This window comes from Urocitellus parryii, chromosome 4, assembly GCF_045843805.1.
Source record: "Urocitellus parryii isolate mUroPar1 chromosome 4, mUroPar1.hap1, whole genome shotgun sequence".
NCBI classification, from domain to species: Eukaryota; Metazoa; Chordata; class Mammalia; order Rodentia; family Sciuridae; genus Urocitellus; species Urocitellus parryii.
Window position 1 is genome coordinate 206,626,340 of NC_135534.1, and position 23,318 is coordinate 206,649,657.

At 50.7% G+C, this 23,318-nt stretch overlaps 1 protein-coding gene across 2 annotated transcripts in view; it reads left to right on the forward strand.

The window, feature by feature from the left end:
- Nup214 (nucleoporin 214) overlaps positions 1-16,875 on the forward strand; it is an 86,712-nt gene extending 69,837 nt beyond the window's left edge. The window contains exons 31-36 of one of the 2 annotated variants that reach the window (XM_026386470.2): positions 1,425-1,581; positions 8,840-8,992; positions 12,849-13,020; positions 15,298-15,437; positions 16,280-16,304; positions 16,653-16,875. In XM_026386470.2, coding sequence (XP_026242255.2) covers positions 1,425-1,581; positions 8,840-8,992; positions 12,849-13,020; positions 15,298-15,437; positions 16,280-16,304; positions 16,653-16,686 — 681 coding nt within the window. In that variant the 3' untranslated portion in view covers positions 16,687-16,875. The remainder of the gene's footprint in view (positions 1-1,424; positions 1,582-8,839; positions 8,993-12,848; positions 13,021-15,297; positions 15,438-16,279; positions 16,305-16,652) is intronic. The other variant, XM_026386471.2, reaches the window with a different exon arrangement.
- Positions 16,876-23,318: the final 6,443 nt, after the last annotated feature.

The following is a 23,318-nucleotide window of genomic DNA, read 5'->3' on the forward strand; positions in this document are numbered from 1 at the left end:
AAAGCCCTTTGGACTAGTGCTGTAGATCGGTGGTAGAGCACTTGCATGGGCTTTCACAAAGTTCCATCTCCAGCACCACAAAAGAAAGAAGAAAAGCTGTAACTCATCATTACATAATTGTGGTCGAATAAAGTTCATTGCCCAAAGGCAAAAAAAATTGTTATGTTCAGGGTACAAAAGACAGGTATGATTGTGCCACATGAGGCAAAGGGTGAGAACAGCTGATGGTGACATAGAGATAGACAGGGGCCAGATCAGAGAGAGTCTTCTAGAAGCGGTAACAGGAGTGGACAGGTCTGATGCCTCATTGCATCCTATCCAGCTGCTTCTGGACTTACAGTGGTGGGGATTATTGCACAGTCCCAGCGAAGGGGGAAGGACAGGTGGCCAAGATGGAGGGGCACTGGTGTGCCATGTTTTAGAGAGGGCCTGCTAGAGGTTCCACTTGTGGAGATCAAATGACTGCTTGCAAAGTGCTTAGAAGAGTGCCTAGTACAGAGCTGGCACTTGACCACTGGCCTCTGTTGTTAGAAGGCTGAGCAGCAACTGTTTGTGAGCTTTCAGTTGTCTCAGGTGCTGTTCTGAGGTGTATTCATTTCTTAGCTCATTCACTCGTTTTGAGGCGTGTGGTTTAGTACCCCACTTTACAGAAAAGGACTGGGGCACCACTCTGCTCCCTTGAAGGAGCTCCTGGAAGGTTCCTCTGCCCAGAGACCCCTTCTAAAGCCCAACTTTATCTACATGATAACCAAGGAGACTTCAAACTTCACTAATGTGAGTGGTCCCTCCAATCTAGCACTGATCATCATTCAGGAGTCAGTTTCCAAACAGAAATCAAGTGTCTGGTGCCTGATATAGCTCTGAGTCAGCATGTGTCCCTGAGTTAGCAGCTTCCTCTGAGCATAAGATTTGCAAACTTGGACAAGATTCAGCAATGGTCATCATTTCAACAATGGAGCTAATTTAAGCTTTCTGCAGCACAGGGAAAGTCATTATGAAATGAAATTGCGCAAATTGAGAGACGACTGTAAATCACTCATCCTTTGCTACTGATGAGTTCAGCCACACGCTTCAGGAATCAGAAGTGGTGCGGGTGATGGCTTCTAAATGCTTTCAAATTTTTTATTTGGTGGATCTCGTGTGGGATTGGTTTTCCCGCCCTGGAATTGTGTTGGGCACTGCGGGCAGCAGGGCAGGTGAACAGTGAAAGTTCCCACCTCTGTTGCATTCACTCAAGAACTGTAGATGGAGCAGCAGTCCTTGCCCAAACTCCAGCCTCTCCTATGGTTGCTGGTCTATCCCCTTCTAGAACCAGAAGAGTGCACTTGCTTTGCCACGTGTGCCAGCTGCCACCGCCCACAGACCTGGCCTGCCATCACCATGACCTCTCATCCCAGCTTGCTTCCTGCCCCTTTTGTTCTTAGCAGTCCTCCAGCTCCAGTGGTGGTGTGTTTGGGTCTGGAAACACTGGAAGAGGGGGAGGTTTCTTCAGTGGCCTCGGAGGGAAACCCAGCCAGGATGCTGCCAACAAAAACCCATTTGGCTCAGCCAGCGGGGGATTTGGATCCACAACTACACCAAGTAAGTTGAGAAGAGTTCTCCCAGGCCCCTTGGTCCCTGATATCATTGTCATCCTCATAGTGTTCTCAAAGCTTTGGGGACAGCTCTGAACGAGAGGGAAGGGGTTAGAAGGTCCATTTAAAGTATCTACCCCAAAGCAGTGTGATGAGGTTTTGTTCTGTGGTTTTTAATGAGATGTCCTATATAATCCTGAAAGGACATCAGAGCTGCAGGGAGAGGATCAGTGTCCTGAACCACTCGGATCTCCTCTCCGAAGGCCCAGATTGCACTGTTTCATGGCATTGGGGTGACTTGAAGTGAATGCAGGCAGACAGGCAGAAAGGAGCAGCGCGCCGCACTGGGTGGCTTGCACAAGAACACGTGGGTTTGCGTTTGGGCAGCAGTCTCTTCAGATTTGCCTTGGATTTCAGCTGCTGTAGATCTGAAACCTTCAGTATTTCTCATCTCTTGTGTTTTTGCTTTCTTTTCATCTGAAGCTGTATCTGGCAGCATTTTCTTCTTCAGCTAATTTTTTAAATTCTTTGTTGATCTGTCTATTCGTGGTTGGAAATGAAAAAGTGACTTAGATGCAGTCTTCAGGTTGTGTGTTACCGGGCAGCGGGATCTGCTGCCTTGTGAGCCACTGTGCTCTGGTCATAGCTGATTTTTCCTTCATATTAAGGCCTCTGGAGTTAAGAGCAAAACTTCCTATCCCAACTCGCTCTTCTGGGTTCGTAGGTCAGGAACGGGTTATTTTGATGTCACTGTCCACTTCAGTAATACATAAGGAAAGATTGCTTGTTGAGAGGCATCGACCTCTTAGCTCCTGAAGTTATATAATCAGAAGTTTTTTCTGTTCTCAGCTTTCAGTCTGCCAGCAGAGATTTAGAATTCTAAAGTGAAGGGATCTTGGAAATCAATTCTAGTAGTTTTCAAAAACTGCTTTTGCATGTGAACTCTTATGAATCCTAAGTAAAACTGAACAAGGTTCACACTGAATCAGAGGTCAAAAAGTCCAGAATACATGTAGGTAGTTTGCCCAGCCATGATCCCTCAACCCCCTGAATCTAGGCATCTGTATAGCCCACACTTTGAAAATATTATTCTTTAAGGTCAAAGCCAGAAAGTGGCAGATCTAGAACTCAACTAGATCATATTTACCACATCAAACACAGCATCTGGCACAGAATTAATAACAAGCTAGTTAGAAATTTGGATTTATGCTGGATGTGGTAGCACACACCTGTAATCACAGCAGCGTGGGAGGCTAAGGCACGAGGATTGTGAGTTCGAAGCCAGCCTTAGCAACTTAACAAGGACGTAGGCAACTTGGTGAGATTCTGTCTGAAAATAAAAAGGGGTGGGGATGTAGCTCAACAGTTAGGGGCCCTTGGGTTCAATCCCTGGTCCAAAAGAAAAGAAATGTGGATTTATCCCAGATGTAGGTTCTCATGTGTGAGGCTGTGTTACTGGCCAGTGTTGTTAACCACTTCAGTGTGTCAGATCCCTGTAAAAATTCCCTTCCTCCTGGCCAGTTCATCTCTGTGCCATGGCCCGTAACTGTCAGAGTGGCCTTCTCTCAGGTCAGCTGGAGCTGGCACGTACTGGCTTATGAGAGCCAGATGTACACATCTTCCCCCAAGTCCACATTCAGTGATGTCATATTGGGTAGCCTGAAATCAGCCCTGGTAGTGCACTTGTACCTTGAAGTTGGAAACACTACCAGCCAGGACTCCTCCTATCCCCAGACTGTTGCTAATCATTTGCTGACCCATCATTGTTTCTAATGCTTTGGTTCTGGTTTAAAGTCAATACTTACCTGTTCTTAGTAATACCTCTACTGTTCTTTATCTCATAAATGTTAACTGTTAATTGCAAACCAAGTTTACATTTATTCTTAAGGGAAGTTTAAAGGAATTTAAAGAGGCAGAGGAAAGACTTTTCACATTTTTATTTTTTTTAAATTAAGTTTGTAATTTGATAGTGAAAGGGACAGGAAACTCTTTAACCCTAGGACCTAGTGCAGTGTAAAAGAAAGGAGCAAAGGAAGAGGAGGAGCTGGGGGAAGTCAAGAGAAGGGCATTGTCCTCAGCATAGTACAGAAAGCTTTCTGCGGAATCGCCAGTGGCGGCCTCTTTCTCCTTGGGTGACTCTGCAGCGTTTGATAGCTCCCAGTGCTGCTCCGCTCCTGGGCAGAATGAGTCGCTCTCCTGGTCCCTTCCTCCTCTCTCATCTCATGGTGCTTTTCTGCTGCTTTTCCTCCTTTCCAGTACTGTGGGGCACATTCCCCAGAGTCACCTGGGTCATGCAGTGAGTAGTCTTCACACCCTCCACCCTGCTTCCAATCTCCTCTGCTGTGCCAAGAAATCCATTCAGATCAGGGTTTTTTTGTTATTGTTGGTTTTGTTTTTAATTTTTTTTTTAGCTGTAGATGGACACAATACCTTTATTTTGTTTTCTGGTTTTTTTTTTTTTTTTTTTTTTTTTTTTTTTTTTTTTTTTTGGTGCTGGGGATCGAACCCAGGGCCTATGTACATGCAAGGTAAGCACTCTACCAACTGAGCTATATCCCCAGCCCTTATTTATTTTTTTAAATGGTTTTTAGTTGTCAATGGATTGTTTATTTATATGTAGTGCGGAGAATCGAATCCAGTGCCTCACACATGCTAGGCAAATGCTCTACCGCTGAGCCACAACCTCAGACCCAGATCAGGGTTTTTGTTTTGTTTTGTTTTTGTAATATTTGTTTTTTAGTTGTAGTTGACACACTATCTTTATTTTATTTATTTATTTATATGTGGTGCTGAGGATGAAACCCAAAGCCTTGCACACCCTAGGCAAGCACTCTACCACTGAGCCACAACCCCAGCCCCAGATCAGGTATTTTTAAACTGATTTTATTTTGCCACTGTCCCTACCCAGAACCCATTTGCAATTTCCTGCCAAGTTTCTAAACCAGCTATGGACTGGAGTCCAGGCCATCCACAAGCAGGCCCAGCACACCTAAGTTCTACTCAAGTTCCACCCATTCCCTCTACTTGGGCCAGCTGTCGGTGCCACCTCCCTGTGTGGGCTGGTTCATGCTGCTGCCTGCTTCCTGCAGGGGAGCAAGATAGCAGTTGCTTGGCGTGCCCTTGCCTGAGACTCAGAGGGCCCAGGGGATCTCCAACAGCATTCTCATTTGTGGGCTGCAGAGGTCACATGGCTAAGCAACCATCTCCTGGCCAGCAAGAAACAGACACCTCTGGGTATGCCTGTCGGGCAGCCTTGTACCTGCTCTCTGGGGCCCAGAATATGCTTTTGCAGTGGCACACTGAGCATAGACCAGGTCAAGAACAGTTCCCTTGATGGTAATTGATTTAGGAGCTGCCCGGTCCTGAAGCCGCCCTCCTTAGCCCTGAGCAGTGGCTATGGCCAAAATAAACTGAGAAACACTGCTGCTTGGAGTTGATACCTTCTGTCTCTAGGAGCTTGAACTTCATAAGTTTTTTTTTCCTCTGTGTTGTCCCCAGAGACTCTACTAAAGACAGGTGGTTAGCCCCTGTAGTCATTTAAAATTCAGCACCCCTGTGCCTTGTTACCCAGAAGAACCCGTTGTCTCCTGAGTCTTATCCTGAGGATACTGTGAAAAGTCATCCATAGTACATTGTTTTTCTTCAGGGACCTGACAGGTATATTTGTGTCAGGGGCTGAGAAAGCCATCTGACCGTCATCTTTCAGGCCCACAGGCTTCCTCCCGGCTTTTCAGGAGAAGGCCTGAAGAGAGGCCTGGACCAGGGTGTTAATGAGATTTCCCTTCTGAGTGTGCACTGGATTCTTGTTCAATGACTCCAGATCTGAAGAAAGACCTAGAATGCAGTCCCTGTGACACTGTATACAACAAATTTAATTTACATCAAGTATAGTTAATTTTGATTGGGCCAGACTCTAATGTTGGATTCTGCCAATGATTTTGCCACATAAAAGACCAAAGGGTCCACATCTTGCAGTAGGGCGGAAGCCAGAGCAAAAGGTCATTAGACGGCTCTTCAGAGACAGACTTTGTTTTCAGAAGAATCTTCTCTAGTGAAATGCTTGTTCCACCAACTAAGCCACTTCTTGTTTACCATATTTTAAAAGCTAGAGGTGGGGCTGGGGATGTGGCTCAAGCGGTAGTGGGCTCACCTGGCATGCGTGCGGCCCGGGTTCGATCCTCAGCACCACATACCAACAAAAGATGTTGTGTCCGCCGAGAACTAAAAAATAAATATTAAAAATTCTCTCTCACTCTCTCTTTTAAAAAAAAGAAAAAGCTAGAGGTGATTATTTTGGTGGTGTCAAGAGAGAACCGAGGAGCACCCTGTGGCTTGGGATCCCAGGGAAGCAGTCCCAGCCCCGCCTCTTGTTCCAGAGTGGCCCGTGGGTGGTAGGGCGTGTCCTCCTGACTGCCACCAGCTATACCACAACCACGTGTCAGTAGAGCAATTCTTGGGTCTTTACAAATTTTGGAAAGGGCTTGTTTTGCTGTTTGTATATATTAAAATTAAGATATGGAGGGAGGAGTTGAAGGAACAGGGAAGGGGGAGCCGTCTGCTCGGAGAGCCACAGAATGCCACCCTGGGGCTTCCACACTCGTGGCGTCCTCCCAGCAGCTGCCCTAGTCAAAAGTGCTGTCCCTATGTTCTGTATCAGGGAACTGGGATTTAGGGAGGTTAGGTCCTCCCCCGAGGTCACAACAGCTATTAGGTACTCTAACCCAGGCCTGGCTCAGACCTCAGGATAATTCCACTATAATATGCTACAAATACCTCAAAGATATAGATTTCTTATTTTTTTAACTCATTGTGCTAAAACTACATATTTTGGGGTGCTGTGTGATACTTTTAACATACGTATTCTTGTGTAGTGTTCACACCAGAGTCAATCTGTCTTCTCAAACATTGTCATTTCTTAATGGTGAAAATATTCTGAGACTTTTCTTGGACCTTTTTTTTTTTTTTTTTTTTTTTTTTTTTTAGTTGTAGTTGGACACAATACCTTTATTTTACTTGTTTATTTTTATGTGGCTCTGAGAATCAAACTCAGGGCCTTGCACATGTCAGGCAAGTGCTCTACTGCTGAGCCACAACCCTAGCCCCTCTTGGACCTTTTTTTTAACTGTACGTTGTCGTCATCTGTGGTCACTCTGCTGTGCAGTACAACACGAGCACTTCCTTCTCCTTGTTACGGCTTAGTACCTATTACTCTCTTGCTCCTCCCAGCCTCTGGACACCACCATTCTGCTCTTAACCTCTGTGAGATCAACTTGTTTAGGTTCCACAAATGAGCAAGGTCATGCTGCATCTGTGCCCGGCTTAATTTGCTTAATATGACAATCTCCTGTTCCATCCATGTAGTCACACGTGACTTCGTTTTATGGGTGACTCGTATTCCATTGTGGATATGTTCCACATTTTTTCTACCCATTCCTCAGCCCATGGAAACGTGGGTTGTCTGCATCTCCTGACCACTGTGAATAGTTTTGCAGTTAAACCTGAGCATGCAGATGTCTCTCTGGCAAACTGATTTTATTTAACAAAAGATTCCTAGAGAAAAAGATAAAGAAGTCCAGAGACTTCTAAGTAGTCTCAACTTCTAAGAAATCTAAATCTCCCAGCATTATCCCAATAAAATCATTTCATTTCTCATTTCATATAGTTGCCCCAGATTTCTCCAAGATGAGGTCCCACCCCTAGACTTGCCCATGAACTTACTGTTTGGAATTTTACATCACCAGCACTAATAAACAGAGAGCTGAGTCCCGGGTTCTTGAAGTGCTGAGTAAAGGCAGCGCACTGAGGAGCCCGCCTCCTCCCCAGGCTCAGCTGGGCTGCCCTCAAGGGAGGGCAGTGCAGCCTCCGGCTCCCTCACCAACAGCCGCTAAGCCTGCTCAGAGGCTGCTTTGTCCACTACACCAGGGATGAATGAGCGGCGCCTGTCCTACTCAGCATCAGGTCCTCCTTGTCAGCAGTGGAGACAGGGCCTTACTGGGCCAACGCTACGTTATTGGTGCCTAGAAAACAGGTAGCCATGTCCCGGAAGTGAGGCCACTCACCTCCCTGATGGTAGATCAGGAGCAAATATCAGCTGTGCAGTCTTCCATTGAGGCAGGACTGGCCATGGGTTGAGGAGGGCCAGCCCTTCTAGCAGCTGGACTTAGAAGGTGACAAGCGTGTCCCTCCCTGCTGTCCTTCCACCTGATGACTGGGGAGTGGCTGGGGTTGCGCAGGTGTTTGGTAGCTCTTGATGATATGCCGCACCCTCTGTTACCCATGCACATCCCCCTGTGTACGTTTTGCCCCCATTTAAGTATGGGTCTCAAGGCTTCCACCCAATTTCAGGGAAAATTCTCCCTGCCTTGTCATGGGTGTAAACCATCTCTAATAAAATATCCATCCAGACCTGGTGAGGAAACAGTTTTTCCTGGGTCCTCCCCCAGATAGTTCAAGAGTCCTGATAGATGGTGTGCTGTGTTTTCTTAGCACTGCTTCCATGCACGTGACTTTGGGCTGTTTGTGTGTGTCCAGTTTTTTTGTTTCTTTCCCAACATGGGTTTTCACAGCTTCCTTTCTCCCTCAGCTCTGGGTGCGGATTCAGGGTGTGGTAGAGGAGGGAGTGACCCATTAGATAAGCATCTGAGATGTCAGGGCTTCTCTGAACCTCTTGGAAAGAGGAAATCAGACTGGACGCCTCGCCAGCTTCTTTCATGTTGTGCAAAACATCTCTCACCCTCTTCAGACCAGAGAGAGGAGCCGCAAGGCTTTCCTGTTCTCCAGCCGATCTGCACAGCTCAGTCAGCACAGGCCCGCCCACAGCTGCTGCGTTTGGTGTGGATTTGTTCTAACTTTGATTTTTCCAAGTTGGACAAAATTTGAAGTTTGCCTTCATACAAAGACACATGTGGAAACAGGCCCTGTTCTCCAGAAGCAAGCAGCCTGCAAAGCCGAGCTGCTGCTGGCCCTCTGTGGCCAGGTAGACCTGAGACCCCTGGGAGCTCCCAGGCCTTCTCCGGTGGGGCCTCTCCTGCCCCTGTGTTTTGTGCCTGTGGTGTCATGCCAGGAAGTCCTGGATCTGGGTAACACAGGGATTGCAACCCCCTTCTCAGGGTGCGTGGACATCAGAGGGCGAGCTGTCGTCCTTCAGCTCAGTCCCCTCCATGCCCTGTCCTGGGCTGGTTTGTCACTCCTTTCCCTGCACTCCTGACAGGCTTCTCCCTTGTGAAGAAGAACAAACGCCCTCACGTGTGTTCTCGTCCCTTTAGATACCTCTAACCTGTTTGGAAACAGTGGGGCCAAGACATTCGGAGGGTTCACCAGCTCGTCCTTTGGAGAACAGAAGCCTGCTGGCACTTTCAGCTCTGGAGGAGGCAGCGTGGCATCCCAAGGCTTTGGGTTTTCCACTCCAAATAAAACAGGTACCTTACACATGCTAGTTACGGGCATCTCTGTGTGCACGTGTATCTGTGCAAAGATGCTGCAAGGAGATACTACGGTGCTTTTTGAGGTGGGGATGGAAGCATGGGAAGAGTTAATTTGTGCTTCAGTTAGTCTTATATTTTTTTGAGCATCTACTACATTCCTAACACTTTCCGAGGTCTTATGAGACCTGTCTAAAAAGGACAGAATGCTAATGCAGCCCTGCAAAGAATGTATATTCTCCTTAGGGGAGAGAAACGTAAATGTTTAACAGTTGCAGAACAACCAAAGCAAGGGAACACATCAGTAAATGATAACTTAAACAAGAAGATCCTGAGTCACAGATTTGTGTGGATGCCTATTGTTTGTGATGGCCAATACAGATGCTCCGTTTAATTTCTCTGTTTACATCATTTTTCCCTCTTTCCTAAATCGCTTTTAATTGAAATGCATGTGTGTGCATGTATGTGCACACACTATCCAAATATTGTAACTGTACAGTTCAGTTGATTTTTTGCAGTTGGAATTTTCACTACTTTTCATTTTAAACTTATAAACTGCAGCCTATCTATAGTCATGTACTTTATTTGTAATTTAAAATTTTAAAGAACAATATGTGTTTAGAAACCAAACCATGTCCTTCCTTTCCGTCCTCTGCCTGTCTGCCCTGTCTCTGTCTCTGAAGTCTGCAGAGGTTCTGACTGCTGCCCCTGTTGGTGGAAGTTGTCTGCTGAGATTTTGTTGAGGGCAGGGCTGCTGGGAGGCTGTGTGATAGGAAGCAGCTCCCTTGGCCGGCTCCCACAGAGAAGAGGGTAGTCTGCGTCCTCAGGTGTGTGGGCTGCTCGGAGGAAGGGTCCTGCCTGAGGACTAGATGCGCAGGTGGCCCTGACCTAGGAGTGGGGCTGCTCCACCAATAGCATGGACTCCCGCCTGTGGATCCTGGAGGAGCGGGGTTTCCAGGCCCATTGACCTGTCCTCAGACTGTGCCTGGGTGGCTTGGTCTTAGGTCACCAGCTCTTAAGATGGATAGAGTGCGGGACTGCAGCTCAGTGTCCATCTCCAGCACAGGTAGGAAGGAAGGAGGATGGACAGACTGGAAATGGACATCACAGCTTCTTGTTATTGCCACCCCCCCATACACACACACACACACACACACACACACACACACACGGAACGATTTGAAAATGAAAGGACCACGAAACTTTAGCCCTCGTTAGAAAGGAGTGTGAACATTTGAGAGATGTGTGTTCATTTGCCACTGAACCTTCCGTTTTCCTTAGGAACGAGGCATTTTCTTCGGCTCTTCCGTGTTCCTGTGTGTGGTTCCTTATCCTGGAATTTATGTCCCAGCTGATTCGAGAATCTCACTCTTTTATCAGTCTTAGAGAAAAATGTGTCCACCCACCTTTCAGAATATTTTTCCTGTTTGACAAAAGCACCTAGCTTGAGGATTCTAGGGGAGAGCTGCCTTTCAAATACAAGTGCCAGATGATGTAGCCACCAAAATCATCAGCATGGGGCAAGAGACCTCTCCCTTTCCTCGGGCTTCTGTGCAGGGCCTGGGTTGTATCTGCAGCAGAGTGGGCAGATAAATAGGGATGAAATAAGAGTCCGCCCTCCCGAACAGGCCGGACAAAGGCCAAAAGCATCGGGATTATCCCTTCCAGCTTTAAGAGGGATTTTAGGGTCGTGGTTTAGAGAGGTCTTTGAAAAAATTCCAAGAGTGCCCATTGTCCCTTTGGCAAAATTGTTTTGGAAAATACCATTGCTGGAGATGACCAAGGAGAAGACAGGGGTGAGACCAGGGAAGGTGGCCTTGCTGCCGGCTCCAGCCTGCGGTCTGTACCCTGCTCCATCGCCAGACTTGTTAGACCATTGACATGGCGGGAGGTGGGGGACTCATGATAGACAGAAGCAAGGTGGCTTTTGAGTCACAGGAGCCTTGTTCCAGTCGCAGCCACCTGCAGTAGACCAGAGGCTTTTCTCTGATCCTCCATCTGCCTATCCACCCACAGGGTGGTGGGGAGGTGGGCACTGCACCACACCTAGTGTAGGCCTCAAAGTCCAGACACGTCATCACCGTTGGTTATTAGTGAGCTTCTGCTTTTCCTGGAGAAGAAAAACACATTAAAATATTCCGTTTAGTATAATCAAACTCCTCCAGCATTAGTAGTGAGCTGCCCATCTCCACCAAGAAGACCAGACTGTTTTCTGGCTGTGGATTTGGCTGTGACCCAGGTTTATTGTTGGGGGTGAGTGGGGGGGGGCCTCCTCCCTCTCCTCCAGCTTACTTTCTGTATCATTGTGACTTCTAATTTTTCACTTAGCTTCACCAAGAAGTCTAAACAATATTGAGTAGGAGGCACTAGATAAAGCCCTCGTGTGTCTAGGAAGCAAGTGTAACTAGATCCCAGATTGCTCTTAAATAATTCAGCCGCAAGGGGTTTTAGCACTTTTTTTTCCAGCCTGTTATATTTGTGATCCGCCAGTCTCCATTATCATGGCTTGGAATTTCACTTGAGATTTTAGAAGACAGAGTGTCACCCAGACTTGAGCCTTAGCAAAGGTATCTTCTCGGTGTGCAGCCACTATTGGTGATGAACAGTCCACAGTCTCATCGCACAGGAACAGTCACCTATCCACCTGACAGCTTTCCACACCCCGGATTTGATTCAGAGAGTAAAAGTGTGTAGTGTGATTATAATAAGGCCAGACACATCCCTGTCACAACGGGGTGGTCCTGGGCTACCATGACTCCCTCAAGTGTGTGGCTCACAGGACAATATGAGCACAAGTGCTGTGTGCACCATGGAGGGAGTCCCGAGAGCACAGTGCTGACGCCACCGCCTCCCTTCAGCTCAGCACCCCTTCCTGAGTAGCTCCTGTACACCTGAGAAGGACCCAAGTAGTGTCTTGGAGTTTGGGGCCCCCTCAGGAGCAGAAGGAGTAGCTTTGGGAAGGACATCCCCTCTTACCTGATGGCCCTCACCACCAGTCAGAGGCCACCTCATGCCTGGCCCGATTCTCTGCTCACCAGTGTGCACAGGCCTCGGCCACCCAGGCCGTAGAGAATAGTGGCACCTGTTGAAGGGGCTATAGCCACCCCACAGCCTCCTCCAAGGCAGGAGGTCATCGTGTGTTTTATTCAGGAGGAGTTCCAGGCTGCGGAAAGAGATCATTTTTTTAAAAAAATTCTTGTGTACCAAGATGGAGGTGGATTGCTGATAAGAGATGTGTGGCCATCAAGCTGTAAATAAATAAAAAGCACCTGGCCAGGTGCCAACATGCACATTGCTGTCACTGCTGTGACCCAGTTCACAGGTTCTCCCAGAGAGGGGCTTTGAGTGTCTGTGTTTGTAATTTGGGTTTCTATGAAGCTTGAAGCCAGGCCTGTGAGGTGACAAGTAATAGAACTCTTCATCTTCTCACAGCTGGGAGGGCCGGAGCTTTTGGGGACAGCATTTCATTGAGAAGAGTCCCTAACAGCACAGGGACTGGGAGGGGCCTGAGCTGCTTTGGGTGGGCCCTTGGAACAGTCTGCTCTCGTGAGACTTCATGTGACAAGCCAGCCTGCCTTTGGAAGGGACGTGGGAATCTCAAACTCAGACTCTGTGGGACATCCCATGTAGGTCCCAGGCCTCCACTACCAATGGAGGGAGGCAGTTTGATGGGGTGGGTTCTTTCTGTTTTAACTGCTGTTAGGGATGTCACCCACTGGAATGGTCTTTGCATTGGAGTACCTAACATTCTGTTTTCCCTTTTTTCTTCCTCTTTTGATTTGGTTTCTCACTGCTCACTTCCTTTCTCCTCCTTTCTTTCCCCCGTTTGTTTGTTTGCCTCTGTTTTGCTCAGGTGGCTTCGGTGCTGCTCCAGTGTTTGGCAGCCCTCCTACTTTTGGGGGATCCCCTGGGTTTGGAGGGGTGCCAGCATTCGGTTCAGCCCCAGCCTTTACAAGCCCTCTGGGCTCGACGGGAGGCAAAGTGTTCGGAGAGGGTACAGCGGCTGCCAGCGCAGGAGGATTTGGGTAAGTGCCCTGGGGTGGGACCTAGGGAAACCCCGAGCTGGTGCCAGGCCAGAGCACCAGGCCTGGGCCTCCTGCTCCGAAAAGAATATTCTTGTGTTTTCCAAACTTTTGGACAGTGAGCAAAGGCCTCTTCACGGTGGACAGGGCTTGGGCTTACAGCAAGTGGCTGGGGGTCAGCTGCCATACAGGCCACTGCTGTTCAGAGAACCTCTGCTCCGGCAGTATTAGAGGAAGAAACACAGCCCCGCCCTGGCTGTGTCACTGCCAAGAGTGTCCCTCGGGTGCCACCTGTGTGAGGAAGTTTTGAAGGAGCAGTTTTCGCCCCATCTTCCTCTTGAGGTTGTCCTAGAGGGCACACCTCCTGCTCCTCCACACCCCAGCCTGGGTTTTCAGCCCCAGGGGCCACAGGGCATCAACTGGGCTCCGTTCGTGTGGGAGAGCTGCTGGCCGCTCAGCCCATAGCTGCTCTCCCGCTCTGCGCGTATCCTCACTGGAAAGTGCCATGGTTGGGATTTGCTTCTTGGGTCCCAGAATTTCAGTCTAGTTGCCAATGCTACAAGGGAAAATTAGAACGCATGTGGGGACGGCCACGGAGCCTCTGTGTGAAGGAGGAAGTGTTGCCTGAAGGGGACTCTTGGCATGCTGCTCCCTAGGGACTGGGCTTGGGGTGTGGCATGCTGAAGATTCGGGTGGGAGAGAACACATTGGTTGGATTAGAGAGGTCCTGGGGATGAGCCTCGGCAAGCTGATGCCGTCTTTATCTTGAAAGTAGACCTAGTGTGTTCTTATTCAAACCTTCTCTCAACAAAGGTGCTGGAAGGTTCCAAGGAGAGTGAGTGAGCGGGTGGGTCCTTTCTTGGGTTTTGTGTGGAGATTAATGTTTCCCCTGAGGAAACGCCAAGAAATACAGTTGAGAAAAGCTTTGCGAGGAGTGTGAGGACCGCCTTCAACCAGCTTTGTGGGCCGGCCTCGATGGCTTCCATCTCTGCACACACCGCAGAGCTGGTGGAGGTGTGGGTGGCCAGGGGCCTGGGGTTTTATTTACTTATTTGGCAGAGCTGTCTTCTTTACTAGTTGTCAGGTGGCTGTCACACACAAATCCCGACTGGTGGCCACTCCCATTTTCTAGAAGGGCTCACACATCCAGCTAGGTGTTGAGTCTCTGGGAGAGACCACTACCTTTCTCAGGTTCCTGGCTGCATCCGGTCTCACCCTGGGGAAGTCGGAGAAGGGCCCCTGAGGCAGGAGTGGGAGAGCAAGCCCTCTCGTGAGTACAGAGAGCCCGCTCCTGGCCGCGTGTGTGGAGGCGGCCCTCCACCTCCTCGTCCACAGTGGCTGTGCCAGCAGGACCTGTGCCGTCTCGGGTGCCCTTCCCTTCAAGGGGGCTTAGCTGGGTCCCGTCTCTTCTCCCAGAAACACTGCTTCACCTCCCTGCCTAGTCCCCTCCAGGCACACCCAGCCAGAACTCTCTGAAATTATTCAGAATATGTTCCTCAGCCTCATTGGCTGGACTAGACCTGGAGGGAGAACCTCTGAGGTTTCCTGAGGATTGTCCTCAGGTGGGGAGAGCAGCCTGGAGAAAATGGAGCTAACTTTCATACTGTTTTACTTAGTATTGATGATTTTGTAAAACAAATACAAAATTCTGAGTGAAATTACTTGGAAACTGCCCTTCTCCAAAATAAAACTACAAACTTTACATGCAAAAGACTCCCACCATTATCATTAAAAGTGACACGTGCCTGTAATACCAGCTACTGGCAGGTGGGGCGGGGTAGCTGAGGCAGGATCACTTGTGCCCAGAAGTTTCAGACCAGCCTGGGCAACATAGTGAGACCCCATCTCTTAAGGAAGTGAGTAGAATCGAGATGCAGAGAAGAGCTAGAGACAGACAGGTGAGGAGGGAGTGTGGTCAGTGAGTGGGAGACGCCAAAATGAAGAGCTGCCGCTGGAGGGTCCAGGGGAGGAGCAGCGGGAGCACGCTGCTGTGGAGCAGTGTCCAGACAACCTGGAGTTTCTAGACGGTGGACAAAGGCACAGGCGCTGGCCGGGGTGGATTTCATACCGTGTTCTTGTTGTTTTCCTTCTCAGATGTGAGATAAAGTTTGCTCTGGGCTGTAGCCCATTCTTTCTGAGAGGCTGTTGGCATAGACCAAGCCTGTCACCTCAAATCGTGTGTGTTGGGCATCTCAGGCAGTGACAGTAGCCTGAGGCTCACAGCGGGCAGTGTGACTGAGAGGCCGCGCTAACTCTGGTCCATTTTTCTCTGGAACCCAGGTTTGGGAGCAGCAGCAGTACCACGTCCTTCGGCACTCTGGCCAGTCAGAATGCTCCCACTTTTGGGTCACTGTCCCGACAGACTTCAGGCTTTGGGACCCAGAGCAGTGGGTTCTCTGGTTTTGGATCAGGCACAGGAGGTAGGTAGCCATGTGTTCCTCACACCCAGACACAGTGGTCCCTCAAGTAAACTTCTCTTCCCCAAAGTAACGAGTCTTGACCAGACTAGTCAGTTTAGTGTTTTAAAAGCTAAAAGTATTGGAAAATAGTGTCCTTTTTAGATATTAGTTAGACTTGCGGCATGGTGCCATCTTACCAGATAAATCACTGACTTCATATTCGGTCAGGATTTGAGAGCAGTCCTAGGCCTGGGTCGATAAAGCCAGGCCGGCAGACTCAAAACACAGGGTTTGGGTGTACATCACTCTGTCCTGTGTCGCACGGTGCACTGCCTCTTCAGGTGGCAGGGTGTGGACGTTTTCCTTTGTCCTGGCAACAAACTTAAGAGGCACAGAACTCCACATTATTGTGATTTTACAAATGAAGAAACAGAGCTCCCAGGTGGTGCCAGAGTCATACGCAGCAGCAGGGCCAGCCAGAACCCGTCTTACTTCTCTGGTTTTCAAAAAGGAGAGGAGACGGGTGCACACGAAAAACCAAGTTTTCCTAACAGAAGGGATCTGTGTGGTACACAGCAGCCTAGTGAGGGGGGATGTGCATAGACCCCCTGCCTGCAACCAGGATAGGGAGAAGGGGATCCTAAGTCACCAACAAGGTAGCCCTTTAAGGTGAAGGAGTGTGCTGCTGGCTCAGGAGATGAATCAGAATAGAGGAGCTTCTGCATGTACCTTCCACCCACCCTGCAAGTGGTGGGGTCACGCAGCACGCTCCACAGGGACTCCGTGTGGGAAAGAAGCTAACTGGGAGGCCACGTTTTCAAAGTGTGTGTGCTTTAATTTTACCCTTTTTGTCTGTTTTGTAGGCTTCGCCTTTGGATCATCTAACTCGTAAGTCATTGTCTTCCTGTTTTGAGTCTGACCTTACTGAACTAAAAGCATTAAGTAGAAGTGAGGGAGGCTGGGTGTGGAATCGCAGGACCCTGATTCTGCTGAAAGTGTGCTTTGCTTCACTTTTTCCTGTTGGAAGGCTTGTCCCGGGAGCCTAAAGCTTTCTTCCACAGCCCGTCTTGGATGTGGGGACTAACTCCTCAGTGTAGGGTTGGGAGGAGAGAGAGGGATGAGCTTCCCAAGAGGCAGGACTCGGGCTTCCCTGGTTTCCCATGGGCGCCTGTGTCGTGTGCTGGTCCTCATCGCCATGGGCAGGAGCTGACCCCACTCTCCTGCGTGTCTTTGCAGGTCTGTCCAGGGCTTTGGTGGCTGGAGAAGCTGAGTGGGCGTCGTTCCTTTTACTTCCTGTGACCTGTGTGCATGGCTCTTCTCCCCCGCCCCCCCAGGGACCCTGGAGCGGGCTGTCAAATGGACTTTGTCATTGAAACGTGCGCCCAGAAAGAAATAAGAGACCAAAACTCGAGAGATACCCGACTGCTTGTTTTGTTTTGTTTTATATTTCATGTTGGGTTTTTCCCCTGCTATTAAACTGTTTGGTCCATTTCTGTGCAGAGTGTGTGTGGGTGTGTTTGGGTCACTGCCAAGGAGAGAAGTTCCCCCATTTCTGGGGCTCTGAAAACCTCCACTGGGCCTTGAGAAGCCAAGGGCGAGGGGGCAGAGCCTGCCCTGGCCTCTGGGTCCAGAGTCCTCTCCAGGGAGAGGCAGGCTGTGGCAGCAGCCTTGCAGAGGTTGTGAGGTGGTATTCACGTGTCCTCACGTGTCATGTGTCAGGCCCCTCAAAATGACACTCAGTGGGGCTGCCACGGAGGCACACCACTGCCACAGCATCGCTTGATTTTCAGAAGCACAGTAGCACTTTTGGCCTTTGTCACAGTCAGCCATGAGGTGGGTGAGGCCAGCTCATCACGGTGTGGCTCCTGGTTTGTGCCATAGCCTCCTGCTTCAGCGTTTGAGAAGCAATCTAGAGTGGGGGTGACTGGCCTCCACACCTGGCCTGCTGTCTGTTCCCACAGCAAAAGCACTCTGGGATGGGCCCAGGAATTGCAGAGACACCTCTGGTGCCCGATCCCACAGGCAGGACAATGCTGAGTGTGAGGCAGTGTGGCTGAGGGGTCGTCATTTCAGTTCCTCCGTGATGCAGTACCTTTCAGGCCTGGGTGTTCTGTTTCTTGGCCCTACACAGGTGAAATCCTAGACAGGCGCTGACAATGAGGGCTGCCCTGCGTCGGAGGTGTAAGGCTGCAGGCCCAGAGCGGGACAGTCTGGCTGGGGCCATTAGCAGAGAGGAGATGGAAAGACACTGAGGCTTAGAGTTTTACTTATTGGGAAGTTGTATTTTTCTTTAATATTTATTTTTTACTTACAGGTGGACACATATCTTTTTTTTTTTTTTCTTTACTTTTTTTATGTGGTGTTGAAGATCAAACCAGGGTCTCACAGTGCTGGGCAAGCGTGATACCTCTGAGCCACAATCCCAGCCCCAGGAAAGTTGTATTTTTTGATGTTTAAATAGAACTTGGACGTGTGGAACTAATCCGTCATGGTGCGACTGGTATAGCCTCTTGGTTTTGTGGCTGGTTGGTCCACAGTGAGGTTTCCTCTGTGCTGTGGGGGCCCCATCCTGCCAGTACCTTGACCTCACCTGGGGAGTTCTTGGTGAAGTCCAGGTTCACATTGCTGCATCTTGGAGACTGATTCAACAGAACCCAAAGTTGGGCTGGATGCCCAACTGAGGTTGTGTTCAATGGTTTCTTATAAGAGGAGGAGCCTCATGGTAGTGCACTCTGGGGTTCCAGAACCCTCCCAGACCAGCTGTCAGCAGAGCCAAGACCTACATTTGGGTCTGCAGTATCCATGGGGACTGTCCCCATGCCTACCGCAGCTTGGGAGGGTTTGTCTGCACTTTGCATTGATTAGGGGCTCTGTCTCTTTTTAAGAGCTGAGTCCCCTTTGGTCCTTTGGAAGTGAAGAATCTGTCACCCTCACTCAAGGGAGGTCCCCTCAGCTGCGAAGCAGGGGGCTGTCCCCAGACACCTGCCTCCAGTCTCAGGCCTCTCCTCCCACATGCTCTCTTGTAACTTATACAGGAGCCAATGTGAGACAGCGATGGTGCAGGCTTCCTGTGCAGAGTATCATTGTAAAAGAGCTGTGTACAGGGTGACGGGTGACGTTCTGCCCTGGGCGTGACGTTCTACAGGCCAGCCCCAGCCAAACCAGCCTTCTGCCCTCTGTTACCCAGAGAGGCTCCTTTTTATAAATAGAAGCTGATTTGGCCTAAACCCTTGACCTCAAATTCTCTACTTTAATCCTCCATTGAGGTGGCATGTGACATCTCTCCATAAGGCCATATCAGCTGTGGTCTGCCAGATAACACCCCACCGCTGTCATGTGGTGGCACCAGAGGAATGTGCAGCTGGCGTCTGAGCCCCTTTGAGTTCCTTTTTTGGGGTCAATTACAGTGGTAGGTGGAAGGGGTCAGCTCAGCTCAGCAGCCTGTGTCCCCTGAAGGCGGGCAGGGAATGCATATTGGCTCCTGCCTGCTCAGAGGGAGGCTGGTGGGGCTCCAGGCAAAGAGCCCAATGAGTGTGGAGTGGTGTCTCAGTGATGACCGCACCTGCCGCACAGGCCCAGGGAGTGCCCACAGCTGCCATGGGCAGGCCACAGGCAGAGTCAGTCAGTGATGTCACGTACTCAGGTTCCACAAACCAGGTCACGTCTCGCTTGGCTTTTCCAGGTGTGCCCTGCCTTCAGTGCTGTTGCCTCACGGGGCAACACATGGCAGAACCACAGGTTGGCTTCAAGGACAGCCAGAACCCAGATTGTATAGCAGTTCCCCTAACCCAGCCCCTGGTCCAAACAGAAACACAAGTGCCCTGGACACGTGTTGACAGGCCCAGCTGGTGGTCTCGGTGCTGTCTGCTGTCTCTGTGTCCTGGTGCCACCACCAGCTTGGCCTTCTGTTTCCAGAGTTTTCTAGGCCAGGACTTCAGCTGCGCAGAGAGGGTGTGGCCCGTGCAGGCTGATCCTCCTGAGCCCACCCTGCCTGGCAGGTGGTCTGGCCTGAATGAGGGAGTTCAGAGAGAGCCCTGGCAAGTCAGTGCTTGCAGTTGCTGACTGTTATTCCCATTTACAGGACCTAGTGGCTCAGACAGCCCCACATAAGACCCCCCAACCTTAGGAGCAGGTGGAGCATCTTCCCCCTGGCTCCTCAGCCTCATGGCCTGGCTGAGTGGCCATCCCCCACTGTGGCACAGAGCTGGTGCGAGCCTTTGGTGCAGTGTTCCGACAAGGAGGTGTCTTTTGGGCAGGTAGTCCAGGGCCAGAGTAAGAAACCTTTTATTGGCATGACCTTAAGGACCCCCTGCCTGGGAGCATCTGCAAGACCCCTTGGTGTGGTGGTGCTGTTAGTCCCAGGCGCAGCGTCTTTATGGAATTGTTGAGAGGCCCTGAGGACAGGAAGTGTGGGCCTGGCCCCTCCTGCCTGACAGCCACGAACACCTGCTCGCTGGCCAGCCACCATCCATCATGGTTGGGGCTTGAGAGCAGCAGGAGGCAGCGCCCTGGCTCCCTGAGGCCACCTCTCAGCCTCTACCTCACTTCATCAGCAGGTTGGTTTCCATCTTCAGGTTCTCACGGCAGTCCTGAGCATCGAACCCAGAGTGGTGCTGAGAATCAAACCCAGGGAGCTGCTCCACAAGGAGCTGCACCCCAACCCTTTTTTACTTTGAGACAGTCTTGCCAAGTCACTAGGGCTAGTCTCAAACTTGGGATTCTCCTGCCTCGACCTTCAGAGTCGCTGGATCGTAGGCGTGCACCACCACACCTAGCTTTTCAGTAAACAGCTGGCCCAGATTCAGGCTTCTTTGCCCCGTCCTTCCTCCAGGCCAGCAAGGCAGGAGCCAGGGGCATCGTCCCCTCTCCTCCTCCTCCCTGGTCTCTCCCTCCATTGCCATTTGGTATTTTCTACTGGGAGACATTGTTCTACCAAAGCAAAAAGAGTACCATGGTCAAATAAGTTTGGGGAAAGAATGGGTAGAAAGTTTTATACATCTTTTATTAAAGAACATTTTTTACTTTAATAAGTAAACATGCTTTATAAGTCAATATGATGCCATTTCCCAAATATTTTCACCCTGGGAACCTCTTGCCTGGAGTTCAGTTCCTGGACCTCATCCTGGGAACTGCCTTGGCCTGGACGTGGCTGGGTAGAAGCGAGGCATACCTCCTGCCAGCTCATTCCTAACACGTTCCTCTCTTTATTCTGTTGTAGTACAAGATATAATTCACTGGGTGTCTGTGATATGCCAGGCACTGTCTATCCTAAGCACTCGCCAGCACCACCCTGTTAAACCCTGTGGCCTGTGTGAGAACCCACGTGTTCCAGGTGAGAAGATGGGGCGGGGGCGGAGCAGCTAGCCCAGGTCACGCACGCAGGAGCTGGTGCCGCAGCTGACTCCTGTCCACCCTGGATCTCACAATTCCCCTTCCCCGAGGACCATTCACTCTAGCAGGAATACCTCCTGCTGTGCCAAGTACCTGTTGCCACCTGCCTCGACCACCTGTGGACATGAGCCATCCCTGGACCTCAGTCACAGCAGAGACCCCACCCTGGCAGCTCCGTGCGCCTTGTTTGTGTTGGTGAGCGACGTCTCTCGCTGCAGCCCAGGCGGAGATCTGGGGCGAGGCTGAGCCCGTTCAGGTTGCATTGGCACAGCCTCCAGAGACAGGGGCTTGCAAGTTGCTTTTGATGGACACGATCAGACCCTGGTGCTGTGTCCCTCTTTTCCGGGCTCCTCCAGGGTCTGGCTTTGAGGCTTCCCAGAGTCCCACTGGAGGTCAGGCCACGGCCCACTCAGGTGGCAGTTGCTACGCAGTTCGGCCCCCTCCGAGGTTTTAAACAGCACCCTCCTTACCGAAGTGCTGGCTGGAGACCCGCATTGTTTTCAGGTCTAGATTGCCAGCACCAGAGGAGTCCTGTGGGGGGCAGGTGGGGGACAGAAGGCAGAAGCCCTGGCAGCAGGTGGCAGGAGCCAAACTTCATCTCTCCAGCCCTGCTCCTGCCCACCCCATCTTCCAGCCCACTGGTCTTGGCCCGTGGGAACACAGACAGGACTTTGCCCCTAATCCCTTCAGATTCTGGCTTTCTGTCTGGAAGGCAGAAGGGAACTTGGATGCCATGTTCATCCTTGTAGGCCCCGTGGTCTGACCCTGTCCTCTCGCCTGTCCCCCTTGCTCTCAAGGCCCCTCCCAGCCCAGGCTGCTCTTTGTGGGACTCTACACTCAGCCCAGATGCTGCCTGCACCCTCCCTGCTCACCCTCAGGCCTTACTTCCCCTAAAAGCCTTCTCGGCCACCGACCGCTCAAGGAGCCAGCCCGGCTCTCTGTTCTGTCCTGCCACTCGGCTATTTTGAGGCACTCAGCACAATTATGATTACTTATGTCCTTAGTTATTTGATTCATTTGCCTAGCCTATCCTCTCAGCACCCCAGTGGTCAGCCGCACAAGGGCAGGGCAGGGCCATGTCAAAGGCCAACAAGGCCTGGACAGAGCAAGTCAGGGACTGACTTCCCAGGGGGAACCCAAGGGCAGGTGGTGGGGTCTCACAGATCAAGGGCGGGAAGCCAGCAGATGGCTTTGGACGCTCTGGTTTTCATTGTCCGGAAGGGCAGGTGGTGAGGAGCGCAGGCAGCAGGCTGGGGCCGGGGTGTTTTGGATGTCCCAAGCAGAGAGGTGCCACACACCTGGCAGGCTGGCACAAGCAGGGCCAAGGGCTTCTCTGGAGAGAGACAGACTGCAGCAGAGGGGCCCCTGTGCCAAGCCTCCAGCTGATCCCAGAGCCACCCAGCAGCTCTCCCTCAGGCATGGAGCCCAGCGACCCTCAAAGGAAGGACAGGGCTTAAGGCTAAGGTCACTTTGTTCCCTCTGTCTGTCCTGGCCAGGAGGGTATGAGACCAGCCCCCAGGTTAGGATTCCGTGTCCCCTCTCTGCCACCATCCATTTGCTGATCTTACCTCCTTGCTCCCCAGCCACCCCGGGCTGCAGCCGACGCGGGCTCCATGGAACAACTTAATTGTCACCAGCGAACATTTTCAGGAGCAGTTAGAATTCTGAAATCTTGGGCTGTTTGCTTTTAAATTGCTTTCATTTTGTTTGTTTTAGGGAACACAGATTTGCCCCAATATAAGGAAATGAAACTGCTGTAATTATGTGACAGGGTTCTCCACAGGGACAGCCTGAACCCTCCCTCCCACATCCCTGGGGCCCAGAGCCGTCAGTCCTCGCTCCCCTTCCTCAAGCTGGCTCCGCCCCGCCCCCACTGGGGCTCTGCTCCTTCACTCTGCTGGCTGCAGGCTCTGGGCCCCAGGGTCTTCCTCTGTCATTTTGAGCCACTCTGGAAACAGAAATAAACATCCCTGAGACATTAAAACCAAGCTGGGTCAGACTGCCTTGTGGTCATCAGCTCGCAGATGGTGGGACCAGGGTCATTATCCAAAATCGATTATCAGCGTGCCACACTTCCCGTGAGCACCCCAGGACCCGTGGTGAGCACAGTGCCCAGGGTGCAGCTAGGCCGCTGCTAGGGTGGGCTGCTCTGGCCACGCCCCACCAGGCCCTCTTCTCACCAAGCCATTGCCGGCTGCAGAATGTGTGGTCACATTCTCTGTGGGCATTGAGCAGAGTGGACCCACAGAGAACCAAAGAAGCCCAGGTTTTAGGACTAAAGATCATCCCATTCAACTCCCTCCTTAGACACAGAAGGGACTCCAGACCCAAGGAAGGGAAGAGAGTGACCCAACCCAACAGTTTATTGGTTAATGTCATGGGTACTCCTGGGTTTGAGTCACCTCCTAGCTGTGTGACTTTGGGTAAGTCACTTAAGCTCTCTGAGCCCATTTCATCATCTATAAAAGAGGAGATGACAATACAGTCACCTCAATTTGCTGAGGTATAAAT